Source organism: Stylophora pistillata, chromosome 4 (genome assembly GCF_964205215.1).
Source record: "Stylophora pistillata chromosome 4, jaStyPist1.2, whole genome shotgun sequence".
Classification (NCBI taxonomy): domain Eukaryota; kingdom Metazoa; phylum Cnidaria; class Anthozoa; order Scleractinia; family Pocilloporidae; genus Stylophora; species Stylophora pistillata.
The window spans coordinates 10,104,957-10,117,120 of record NC_142522.1 but is presented as its reverse complement, the minus strand read 5'-3'; the positions used below and the strand labels follow the sequence as shown (position 1 = coordinate 10,117,120).

At 37.1% G+C, this 12,164-nt stretch overlaps 1 protein-coding gene, 1 long non-coding RNA gene, 1 other non-coding gene and 1 pseudogene across 17 annotated transcripts; 3 read left to right on the top strand and 1 right to left on the bottom strand.

The window, feature by feature from the left end:
• Positions 1-808: 808 nt before the first annotated feature.
• Positions 809-4,569, top strand: LOC111319966 (uncharacterized). Of its 13 annotated transcripts, none has more exons than XR_015999586.1 (6): positions 809-830; positions 1,967-2,027; positions 2,344-2,381; positions 2,674-2,735; positions 3,624-3,701; positions 4,019-4,569. It is a non-coding gene; the product is annotated as an uncharacterized LOC111319966 (long non-coding RNA). The 13 variants fall into 13 exon arrangements; XR_015999584.1 differs by lacking the exon at positions 809-830 and adding an exon at positions 946-1,107 and having other exon boundaries at positions 2,679-2,735; XR_015999583.1 differs by lacking the exon at positions 809-830 and adding an exon at positions 946-1,107.
• Positions 2,195-2,268, top strand: LOC148732411 (small nucleolar RNA snR60/Z15/Z230/Z193/J17). Its single transcript, XR_016000895.1, has one exon. It is a non-coding gene; the product is annotated as a small nucleolar RNA snR60/Z15/Z230/Z193/J17 (small nucleolar RNA).
• LOC148732410 (small nucleolar RNA SNORD24) lies at positions 2,887-2,959 on the top strand (annotated as a pseudogene).
• Positions 4,321-11,767, bottom strand: LOC148732409 (uncharacterized). Of its 3 annotated transcripts, none has more exons than XM_088755773.1 (6): positions 11,484-11,739; positions 11,295-11,354; positions 9,764-10,592; positions 8,776-8,859; positions 8,187-8,273; positions 4,321-6,320 (listed from the first exon to the last, which is right to left on the bottom strand). In XM_088755773.1, the coding sequence occupies exons 2-6, from the start codon at positions 11,310-11,312 to the stop codon at positions 5,938-5,940; spliced, it is 1,401 nt and encodes a 466-aa protein (XP_088611899.1). In that variant the 5' UTR covers positions 11,313-11,354; positions 11,484-11,739; the 3' UTR covers positions 4,321-5,937. The 3 variants fall into 3 exon arrangements, with proteins under 3 accessions (XP_088611899.1, XP_088611901.1, XP_088611900.1); XM_088755775.1 differs by having other exon boundaries at positions 9,764-10,214; positions 11,484-11,678; XM_088755774.1 differs by lacking the exons at positions 8,187-8,273; positions 8,776-8,859 and having other exon boundaries at positions 11,484-11,767.
• Between the last annotated feature and the right edge of the window lie 397 nt (positions 11,768-12,164).

Sequence of the window (12,164 nt, the reverse complement as noted above, 5' to 3'; positions counted from 1 at the left end):
TAGATGATTCAGAGTGGGCTGTTTCCACTGAATATGAATGGCTTTTTTTATTTTACATTGGAAGGGGGTGGAAACGTGATCCAAGACGCTGAAACAATCATTAGAACATAAACCGGTGCATTGCTGAGAATTTTCGTGTAAAGGTTTGAAGATGTGAGAGGACCAAGTGCTCACACAGGGGACCCACACAAGCGGCCGTGTCTGGTCGTTTGTTCGAAATATAAAGAAATGTATGGGAGAATATTGAAGAGTCGTAATATCGTAAACTTATATCAAGAAATGTCTATGTTAAGGCTTATAATAAATGTAAACCTACGTCACTTGCTGTCTATTGTCGTTTCTGTGATTCTAAGTGGCGAATTTGAGCGATTTGGTAGAATTTGCGTTGACTGTTACATATATCTTATTAACCAAGCGCGAGGGCCGTACTGGGAGAATATCGGCCCGAGGTCTTGACAGTACGGACCGAGCGCAGCGAGGTCCGTACAAAAAGGTTTGAGGGCCAATATTCTTCTAGTACGGTCCCGACCAAGCTTGGTTAATAAGAGATTTATTATACGACTGAAGTTCAAAGGGAGACAAGTGCGGCATCATTTGGGACCATTCGGGACAGTGCCCGGTCCAATACTGAGAGAATATTGACCGGCAATACAGCATTTTGATTGGCTGATTTTAGTTATGGGCCTTCTGACAGCCCGAGCCGTGTAATAATATACTGTATACTTTACTGTATAAGAAGGAGACAGTAAAGTAACAGTGAACGCAAAATCTACCAAATCGCTCAAATTCGCCATTTAGAACTACAGAAACGACAATACACAGCAAGTGAGGTAGGTTTACATTTAATTTGAGCCTAAACATATACATTCCTTGTAGCGAAAAGCGATACTCAAGTGAACGGAAGTGTTGGGAGGACGAAAACGAGACAAAGCTGGAAGTCTGGGTATGAGACTCCAATTGAGACGGCCATTTTAAATCGTTTTGACTCCGTTCCTAGCTTTGGGAGGTTGTAGCAGTAGCTAACTCAAAGAAAAACAGAAAAATTAAAGCTTATAATGTTCACTTTATCTCAATGGCCAGGAGTACTGACTTTTGTTTCAAAACAAAGTATGTGAGTATGTTTTTGCGCTTCAGATGGATGATATGTTGCTTTCAATGTTTTGTACATGGTTCATCACCCTTTGGAAAATTAGTTTCCCACGAAACCCCCCTACCCCTCAGAAATTACTGCCCTTGAACCCCCCTCCCCCTCAGAACTTGCAATGATCTTCCGTGGGGGGTATGGATATTTTCTGGAACCACACAATTGGTTTTGTTTCGGGGAGTTTTTGACTGGAGGAACTTGTAAAGCGCTGTGTGGTTTCTATTTGGGCAGGTGATAATTTGATCTAAAAGCCTGTACATAACATCTAAATGACATTTAGCCCTTTAACCTCTAAGAATGATTGGCCTTTAATTTCCCCTTACAGTATCACCTTTCCCCAGTAAAGGTCATGAGAAGAAGAAAAATGATCACTAATTGAGAAGCTCTTGACTGTCAAACAAATTCTATCTGATAGCAACAGGGGAAATGTGTAGAGAACAGTTGGTAGAATATTATGAATATCAATGTAAGGGTTTAAATGGTTAAGCCCCTGTAAATGCGACTATATAATTATGTGCAACAAAGTGGTTCAGTTTTCTCATCATCTCATCTATTTCTCATCTTAGATTTTGTGTTAACTAGCTCCTGTGAGAGGCTGGCCCTTCCCCATGTATTGAAAGAAAGCCTATTAGTTGTTGTCTTGTTTAGTATGGTTTGTGACAAGTTCATACATGTAGTTCAGCTGGCTGATGGTGAGAATAGTGTTTCCCCTATCTGAAACTGCCCTTTAGGTCTGACTGAAAAACTCCCCAAGTTTCTTTATTGTGTCTAACAAACAATTGCTTGCCTCATTCTAATTGAAGCTAATTGTTTTTGTTTCAGGGAGCAGAGTACATAAGAAATGTGCACAGCTTATTGTGGTTTCTATTTGTGTTACTAGTAGGTGAGGAAAAAGCATGAACATTACACTTGAATGATATTTTAGACTGCTGTAAATAATGCTCTCTCTGCTTACAACACAATGGTTAAGTCAATTGTCATCTTAGATTTTCTCTTAATTTGTGCCTCTGAGAGGCTAGCCATGAAGTTTACAAGTTGTTGCATTACTTGGTGTGGTTCATGATGAGTTCATAGTTCAGCTGATTGATGGTGACGATAAACTTCGCCCTTATCTGAAACCACCTTAGTGGTATTACTGAAAAAGTCAGAATTCCTTTCTCTGACAGTGTCTAACAATGAGTTACTTGTCTTACATGTAGGTACGTTGTCAAGACCCAACCAAGCAGGCTTTTCTGAGGTGAGGAGTGTGTGATGAACTAGGTGGCAATGTTTTGTGTTGTCGAGTTTGGTGCAAGTGATGACCTCCAGAATAGGGACATAAGAAAGTCACCCAGTGACTTGATTAGAAAATCTGGTTTTACCTGATGCACTTCTTGTAACTTGTATCCTGTTTTCAAATTGTTTTGTACATCTTATGATCTTGAAACTTGAAATCTCTTTAATTTGTGGCTTCAATTGTACCCTCTTTTTTTAACCAGTCATTTTTCTTTCTTGTTTTAACTATTATTTTATATCTGCTTTCATGGAAGATTAGAATACTAGCAGGAGAGGTTCAGTGACCAGAACATAAAGAGGCTGAGCCACTTAAGTGGTAATATAAGTGTAAATTTTATTACAGATTCCTAGTTCATGACTGGCATGCATAAAAATTTGACTCAAAAAAAAATACTGATTCTGTGAGTTACTTGTGTTAGCATAATGTATGGTTTATTATAGAATTTTGCTTCCCCAATTATGGATGTGGCCACTAATGCATTATTTATTTGCTACTCTTGAACATAACTGATGATAAATATCACCAAAATAACTGAGGCCACTTTGTAGACTGAGACTGTTTCAGACATGTTCTATAGGCGTGCAGGTGAAAATAAACCAATTGATGGAAGCTTTGACAAGAACAGATTAGAGTTCTTGGGTTTGACGATAGATCTTACTTTTGTTACTCTTCCCTAGTTTTATCCTTTCAAATGGTCTTGTTTGAGTATTATAATACAGTCTTCCTGTAGGCATTAGATCTGCTTGCACCAAAAGTGATTTAAATGGAAACTTAAGACATTTTTATTCAGGAAGGCATTTTGTTAGTACAATTAGTTTATATTTAGATTTTCATTTAGTTTCTTTTTCTGCAAATTACTTTTCTTATCCTCAATTGTAATTGTACAGTTTTCTTCTTTGATTTCATAGTGATTGTAAATGGTTCTTATTTAATTTGTATTTATTGTAATGTTTGTAATGTGCATTTGATTATAGTCTTAAAGAAAATGTGCAATATAAATATTGAATATTATTATAATGGTTTATACATATTAAGTTTGTGATGTCTTTCTATATACTGAAGTGATAGTATGGGGGTGAATAACGAGAAATAAAAATTTAGGAGACTTCAGCAGTTGTCTCTCATAGCGTAGAGCTCTATTGTAAAGTTGGCTTTACAAAGTTTAAAAAAAAAATGTGAAATTATTTTCAATTGTTTTTCTAGGTCCAACAAGTTACTTAGCTTGAATTTGTTGTGGAAATATTGAAAAAGATGGAAAATTAATTTTTTCAGAATGACAAGGTGAGAAATTTATTAAGTAAATGATTATTTTTGCACCATTGTCAACCAATGTTTGATTGTTAACATTGGAAAACAACATTGGAAAAGGTTGTGGATCAATGGTGTTTATGTTAGTCAGAAAGATTGTACCTCATGTTTAAAACTACAGTTGAAAACCAGTGATGACTATGTATATTCAGTCATAATCCACTGATGTTTACTTCTGAAGACTACTTTGATACTGAGGCTTTCATCTAATAAAATCAAAGTTCCTAACTCTGTTAACATTACCAAAATCTTACTCCCCTGCTCATAATCTTCTTTAACTTCTCTCCTAGGTGTCTTCTAAAAAACCATGGACACAAAAGCTGTGTAACTTGAATGTCTTCCAATTAGACTTTGGATGTGATTTCTACTTACTTGGTATATTGAAATATTCGCAGATATGATGAAATGTTCCAAAAAGTCTTTGTATGGTTTACTACTTGTGTATTGTTGACAGTAGTGTACAGTCCTGTCTGTATTACAACTGTTCTGATTTTCCATTGTCCCAACTTTTACATCTGTTGTCAAAAGGACAAGAAAGTAAGAGCTTCCAGCATACTGGGATCATTAGTGATACAGTTCAAGCAGGCACTAATTCCAGAACCAGAATTTATTTTTCATTAGCTTCAACATTTACCACTTGACATTGCAAGCGGAATAATAATCTACAAACCTTGAAAGAATGGCACAGATACAAAAATTTTCTAAATTACACAGTTCTTAGAATTACTGTTTTTAAAATATATACCATTGTATTGATAAATGCATTACACTCAAGACAGTGAGAAATGTTACATCAAAAAAGATACATTTACCTGAACAATAAAGATCTCTGTTTGAGTTACTTTCAGTCTAAAGTAATTAATTTTATTACCAGCATTACCATTTATAACAGAAAAATAATTCTTTTGATCATGAAACTTAATTGACACACCAATGCTATGGGGTGTCAAAGTCTGATCAAAGATTCTCAACAAAAGTCTGTGGTTGGCTATTGAAAAGTCCAAATTTGAAGTGATGTGGCTTTTGGCTGGTTATTAAATAGCACCACCTGTAAATAAAGTCCTGAAAAATATTAAATATGCACCCCAATGATACTCTTTGGCTGAAAATATTAGAAACATAACCCAGATGTTGTTGTGGTGATCAATAGCGATTTAACAAGTATGTTAATGTTACTTACTGTACCATGTTCTGTTACCATTTTTTTCCTTTTTGGTTTTTGTTATGTGCAGGTTCATTTGTTTTTGTTTTTGCTTTGTTTAGCATTTTGTATCTTTTTTGTTTGGTTGTTTCTTCTTTTACTTTTTTTGGTTTTTATTAATATGAAGTGTAAAACTTTAATACAAAAGATCCTAATAGGAGAAAATCAATATTGAGCATGTCTCTTTAAAAAGGATTGGAGAAAAAGCAGCATAATATCATACAGGGGAATGTCTGCTGTTTAAAACAACATTGCCATCAGCAAGTTAGAGTGCGACTCTTTGACTTGTCTTTTAAAGTTGAGAATACAATAATTCTAAAGGTTTGTCTGCAACTTTACTTTGTTGTAGAAATGTTATCCACTGTGACTTTGAGCATACTGTGTTAATGAAAATTAATCACTTCATTTTCTGTGTCTTTCACCATACTGAGATACAAGAAGCCTCTGTGCAAAAGTTATATGTTGCAGTTTCATAAGCCCTTGGTTATTACTATGACCTGCTTGTTATGTTTCCCTTGCACATACTGCAGCAGACTAGGTGAGATTATTTACTAAATGATAATAATATATATCGATTTCTGTAGCGCATTTCCATGCAAATGCTCTAATGCGCTTTACAACACTGTGCGGGCACTTTTCCTGACTGCCAGTGGCAGCTTACAATAAAGGAGAAAATTTTTACAGATGCCCCCTCCCCCCCATTCCCAGTAAACAGGCCCGACCACATCACAGTAATCTCGTGATGTGGGTTATTTAATGTCCCCTGCCGAAATTAACTAATTGATAGGTGCAGGAGGCGTCCTTTCCGAGAAGACGAAACAATGTGAGTGAAGCTTCTTGCTAAAGGACACAATGTCAAGCCCCAGCCATGACTTACCCGGGCCATCTGGCCCAGAGTCCAGCGCACTGACCACTGGACTACTCGCGCCTCACCCTACTACTGTAATATTTCTGTACAATTTTTTTTTCCTTGGCAGCCAATAGATCAAAATGCATCAGGCTAGCTAGCTAGTTGCTTACTGATTTGCTGTTACAAGCTTGCTGCATAATTTTCCCTCGTTGTACAGTTCGTAGATCCCACGGCCAGTTGCAAATATTGTTGGCCATGTCATACCTGTCACAAGCAGCAAGAGCTTGTACAAAGTCTCCCATTGAGGGCACTTTTGAAAAGGTGCACAGAGTAGCAATGAGACTAACTGTTGGACTTCTTCCTGCTTTGTAGTCAATTTCTATCAGGTCCAAGTCTTGCTCTGAAACTTTCAAGACTTGCCCAACGGAACGCCAGTTTTTTTTTGTTGGTGTCTCTAGGGGATCCAGCATCCTCTGCACATAGTGCAACAGTATTTGATTGTCATGGTTGCACAGCTGTGGCATTTCAGAGACTTTACAATCTAAGAGTTCAATGGAAAACAGTCTTAATAAGAGTACTGGTAATTGAGCTAGTGTGATTGTAACATAAAATTTCCTATTTTGTAGTACTAGTAGAATGTATTATTAAGAATACAATCTTTGCTGGGAAGGAAACTTAATCTGGGTAGTCTTGGAACAATACAGGGTATGAGTTTACTTGATGATTTTGATGATGATTTACTTAACTCAGCTTGGTTTTACAAGATATATAGGTTAAATTTACATAGCAACTAAACACAGTACAGCAAAGGAATAAGGAGAAAAAACTTAGCAATAGAGTAGTTAGCTATATAGTTAGGATCATCCAAATAGCAAAGGCTAATCTAGTGGATGACCCCTAATTATAAGATATAGTTAAATACTAAGGGCAAAATGAATAATAATTTTTTTTTCTTTTAATAAAAAGTATTACTTCATGCACTAAAGTAGATAATTAAAAAGAGCAACAATTAAGTATACAGTTCTTCAGGGTTTTGCAAAATATTCTAAGAGAATTTGAATTAATTATACTTGTAGGTAAGGAATTCCAAAGGCGAGGGCCAGTGAATTTTAGGGACCCGGTAGGCCATATTGAGTAATATTAACTGAGGCTACATAAAGATTTCTGTTACATGATTGCCTTGGTGAGTAGGAATGAACAGAAGATGTAAATTTGATTTATCTATTGAAACAAGGGGGTAACAGTCTATGTGACAACTGATAAACAAAAGAGAGGATCTGTAATTCAATAACATCATTGAGCTTAAGAAGATTGAGGGATTTAAACAGAAGCTCAGAATGGGATTTTGGTTCAGAGAAAGATATTATTCTGATCGCTTTTTTGTTCGGATAATAAATAATTGTGTTAGAAATGAGGGAAAGGTTAAACCCCAGACATGGATGCCATAAGTGAGGAATGGATAGATAAGGGAGTAATAAAGCATGACAAGACTATATATCTTTGTTGACAGAGTGTCTCACTTAAGACAAGATACCAACAGTTTTGCATAGTTTCAAACAAAGCTCATTAATATGACTTTTCCATGTTAAGTTAGAATCAAATGTTATGCCAAGGTACTTAGTGGATTCAACTTGTTTAACAAGTACACCATCAATTTTGATTCTTAATGACTGATTAGGTTTAAGTTTACTGGAATGAAAAAGAATAAAGTTAGTTTTAGAAATACTAAGTGCAAATCGATTACATTTGATCCATTCAGCAACAGATTTAAGTTCATGATTTAGGGTTGTTTCAAGGTGACTAAGGTTTTTGCTAGAAAAATAAATGTTAGTATCATCAGCAAATAGATGAAATGTTAGTAAGCTAGAAGTATTGGGCAAATCGTTTACATATAATAAGAATAAAAGGGGTCCTAAAATAGATCCTTGTGGGACACTTTCATTTTACCAACCATTCATGAGGCTATAGTTGTGCATTTCTCATCACACCAAGTTACAATCTGTGACAAAATTGTTGACAAATTGATCTTTTTAACCCCTTATTACATTACTTCAATTTTTTTCTCTTTTGTCCCTGTTAAGTCAACCTATTTGTCCCTCCTCCTCCCCTCCAAAAAAAAACAAACAATGTACTGTTATTTAATGAACTTTTAGCTAAAATTGAATGGGGGAGGGGGGGGGGGCTGTTAATGACTTAAGAGTGCGGTAGAAACTGTTATTCTTCACATAAATAGAGCCCTTTTTACATGATATGTCAATCAGTTTTGATGCTGAGGGAAAGAGGAGGAGAGTGCCTGTGAGAGAAGAAATACAACATCATGATGGCAAACTCAACATGTGATCTATGCATTTACAGAGGTAAACAAGGTAGTTAACTTTGTCTAACAAAAGTGGGATGTTCACCTCACCTGTTGGAATCAAATCAGTTTTTGGCTGCAGGTCTTGTCCAAGCCTACCAGTGAGACACTCCTCATAGTCATCAGCCTCTAGTGCATCTGAGAGAGAAAAAAAAATAACCACTTAAATATCCTTGACTCCCAGAAGTGATTAACAGGTAACTTCTAATAGAGTCCAGCACAGTAATGAGAAAATACAAACTTAACAGGTAGAGGTTGTTACCTCAATCTAACAGCAAATTCTCTGAACTAAACTACAGGGAAATTCTGTGGAAGCTTGAGGGAAGAATCAACTATCAGATCCTGGGATTTTAGGGGTTTCAGGATCAGTATTTTCTATTGCTACTTTTCCATACATTTTTAAGTTTCCACTTAAGATGTCAAAAATCAAGAGCATATTTCATTCTTTGTTTCTATCCTACCAATGAAATAAATTTTGCTTTCTACACATTTCAGCTTATCTGAGATCAGTCAAAGAGAAGTGTGGTTAAGAAATGTATGTCTCTAAATTGGTCCATTTCTCCAAAAGGCTTGTTCGGTAGATTGTATGATACACAAATATTGATACACAAGTCAAATATTGTGTATTGGTAGTCACTACCTTCTACAGTTTCTGTTGAGCCTGCATCTCTATCATCAGAACCTCTCACGTCTCTCAGGGGTATACTCTCATTTGGATTTGTAACTGCAACATAGCATTGCTGTGTTATTGTATTTATTTAATTTCTTTCACCAGAGTATGGTGAGGGTCGCACAACAGAGCGAGGATCCAAATTAAGTGCGCCCAATATCCCACCCATCCCACTCCAGGGGAGGACATCCATCACACAGTAATCTCGTGTGTGGGAAATTAACGTCTCTAACCCCAACCCTGCAGGAGACGGGACCTCCATTTATTCGTCCCTATCCGAGAAGACTAGAATATCTAACCATTTCTTGATGTTATAGAAAGGTAGCAAACTCTTTTCAATTATTTTAAGACCCTGAGTGTTGGTCCGGCCGGGGCTCGAACCCTTGACCTCCCGCACAACAGTCCAGCGCTCTATCCATTGAGCTAACCGGGTGCTGAAAGTTTGTATGAATTGTTTATTCATCAATAAAGTACACCCTCGATGAAGGTACAAATGAATTCAATGTTACTTGGAAATTTCAGAATGGGAGTGATTACCCATTCTGTACCCAGCTTAAATGGTTCCTTGCTAAAAAAAAGTGTCAAATGGAAGAGAGAGGTTACTGTGCTAATTTATCAGGGAAAGAGATGGTTGTGGTCCTTCAGATCAGATTGAAAAAGAAATAATTTTGGACATGGGATGGTCATCTTATAATCACTACTTGCTTAGTCTTAACTGTGTATATCTGTATGAAACCTCACTTAATCATGATAGTGAAACTTTTTAAATGATAAGAATTGATCAAATGTTGCTTCAAATTTTAACAGGTTTCAATTTGTTAAAGAAAATCCAGATGAACTTGACTCTTTGACCTAATACATCAGAGAGGAATATTATTGGACCAGCAGACTCAATTTACTCAAAGGACCTATAAATATAGTACAACAAATCCTTAGGCAATAATAGATATAGAAATACCGTCAGGATGTGATTGTTTCCAACAGTAGTAGAAAAATGCTGCCAAAACAAAAACCAGAGTCGTAGCCACAATGGTAATCAAGGCTATAGATGTAGCCGACACTTTTTCCCCTTCTTCTTGTGTTGACCTCTTGTATATAACTGCCTTTGTTGTTGCTGGAAGCGAATGTTTTTTTTCGGATTTGAGTACAGGCTTCTTAGTGTCTTTCGTTGACGTTGTACCACTTAAATTCAAGTTAAAGTCATCGACAGGTGGGTCAACAACAGGAGTGGGTGTGGTTACGTCATAAGTCGCTGTTGTTTTTGTAGCATTTTCCGCAGTCTCCCTTATTTCCTTGCAGAGGCTATTCTGATGGGTCTCGAGGCACTGCCATTCCCTACCCATTCTAATGTCTTTACAGTTTTTCAGTCTGGCAGATTCATGAACGGTGGGACAGCAAAAATAGCATTCCTTGCAAAAACCATTGTGGTCCAGAAAATGTCTTTCAGGGCATTTGTTGCCACATTTGCGGTTTTGATCAGGGGTGCACTGCCGAATAATATTCTTTAATCCACAGTCATGACACGATCTGCAACTCTCAATGCTATCATGTTTGTCAGAGAAAGTCTCATTCTCTATGCAAGGTTCACTTTTAATGGTGGTGTAATTTGAAATTTTTGTACCGCATAGCGGTGTGAGTCCCGTTCCTGCTGGGCACTTGGGACATGCTATGCACTCCGTTTGAGCCTCTGGAGTATCGGGAAAGTATCGTAAGAAATTTCCCAACTGGGAACATCTTGCCGGCTTTCCTGACGCTAACTGTGACCACAATGCTAATAACAGGATCAGCTAAGACAGGAGCCGAGAGAGAAAAATATCAGCTCTTTGCCGTTTTTTTAAATATATCATGTCATTGACCACATCGTTGTGAATATATACGGATCATTTAAGACCTTCCCCAGTTTTGTTTGTTTGTTTGTTTTCTTCGTTTTTACCGGTCGGTGGAAATCTATCGACGCGGCCGAAAAAAGGGCGCTATAACCAAGTTTGAGTGCGTTTGTCAAACACCGGCAAAAATCAGTAATAGCGCACAAGGTCGCTAAAAATCTTCGTTAGGGAATGTTTGTGCCCCGAAGGCCCCCATCACCATAAAACATACGTCTTATGTGAAGACTCATTGCAGGGGCTATTTTTGGTCAGGTTTTCACCACATAGCTCCTGACAGTAGTGTAGACGGATTCTATGTCAAATCGGGATGCATGTCAAGTTACTTAGATTTTAGCTTCGGCATAAGGGTTTGCCTAACAAATACAGCGCATCAGACGTGAGCAGGTGACATACGTAAATTTAATTACTTATGTCAGAAGCCAATAATCGAATAACCTCTTAGATCAAAAGGCTGTGTATATTCTAAATGTTCCATTTCCATTCCCATTGAGAAACAATTCGAATCAAATCAGTTTCTTCAATGGTTGTCGTGGAAAACGTTTTCGGTCAGTGGACATGTATTCACGAATGAAAGCTTACGCACAGGTATCTTCAACTATTCACCTTAATAGCGCCTTTCATACCGTGCGTGTCACCATTATTGAGTTTGCATCTTTTGTTAACCTGTGGTAAGAGATAAAATGAACATTCACACTTAACTTGATCTTGCCGAAAGTATACCAGAATATGGTAAAAAACTGTTCATCGAGCAAGTGTGAAATAAGTGCGAATCATCAGTTTATGCTTGCCTACCGTTTGTGCTCTTCCACTCTCGATGCTGAAAACTATGGATTTTTTTCGGTCAGAAAACACAAATTTCCGTGGATGGGAAGCTGTTATAATTATAAAGCCTTTCTTTAGCCCTAATGAACGGTCTTAGTGGCAGAAACAATTATTATTCTACAGAAGTCGAGAAAGTTCAATAAAGTACACTCTTAAGAAATAGGGGATTCCCCGTTCCAAGGAGGCCAGGAAGAGGTAAAGCAAAACTACTATAGTAGGCTCGCTTTTCGGCTCGTTTCGAACGAACACGGTCCCTTGCAGCTTCATGTGGAAGAAACTTATACTGAAATAGCCAACTGTATTTGTAGTAAGTGTTAAGATCATCGAGGAAAGAAAAAAATGTAGAATCACTATAACGCATTGACTACATGACGTAGTCGCGTCGGGGATTCCCCGTCCCAGTGAGATGCTAAGTGCCATGTAAATTGCCATCACGGTCATTAATGCAACATTGTACATCTCTAACGTATCAAAATAAGATTTCCAGATATCAAACGGAATGAAGCGTTCCATTAAATCGGCTTGAACGATCTTTTACTTTTTTTTTTTCCAACTTTCCTCGATCGGTTTAACAATTGTTTTCCTCGATGTTAAGATAAGAAGTTGCTGCGTCATTACGACAAAGCATTATGCAAATTTTAAAAGCTTTCG

Coding starts and splice junctions, on each gene's coding strand:
- LOC148732409 (XM_088755773.1), bottom strand. Junction 8,860..9,763: donor GAAACAATCACATCCTGACG/GTATTTCTATAT, acceptor GCTATGTTGCAG/TTACAAATCCAAATGAGAGT. Junction 6,321..8,186: donor AACTGATTTGATTCCAACAG/GTGAGGTGAACA, acceptor TTGAACTCTTAG/ATTGTAAAGTCTCTGAAATG.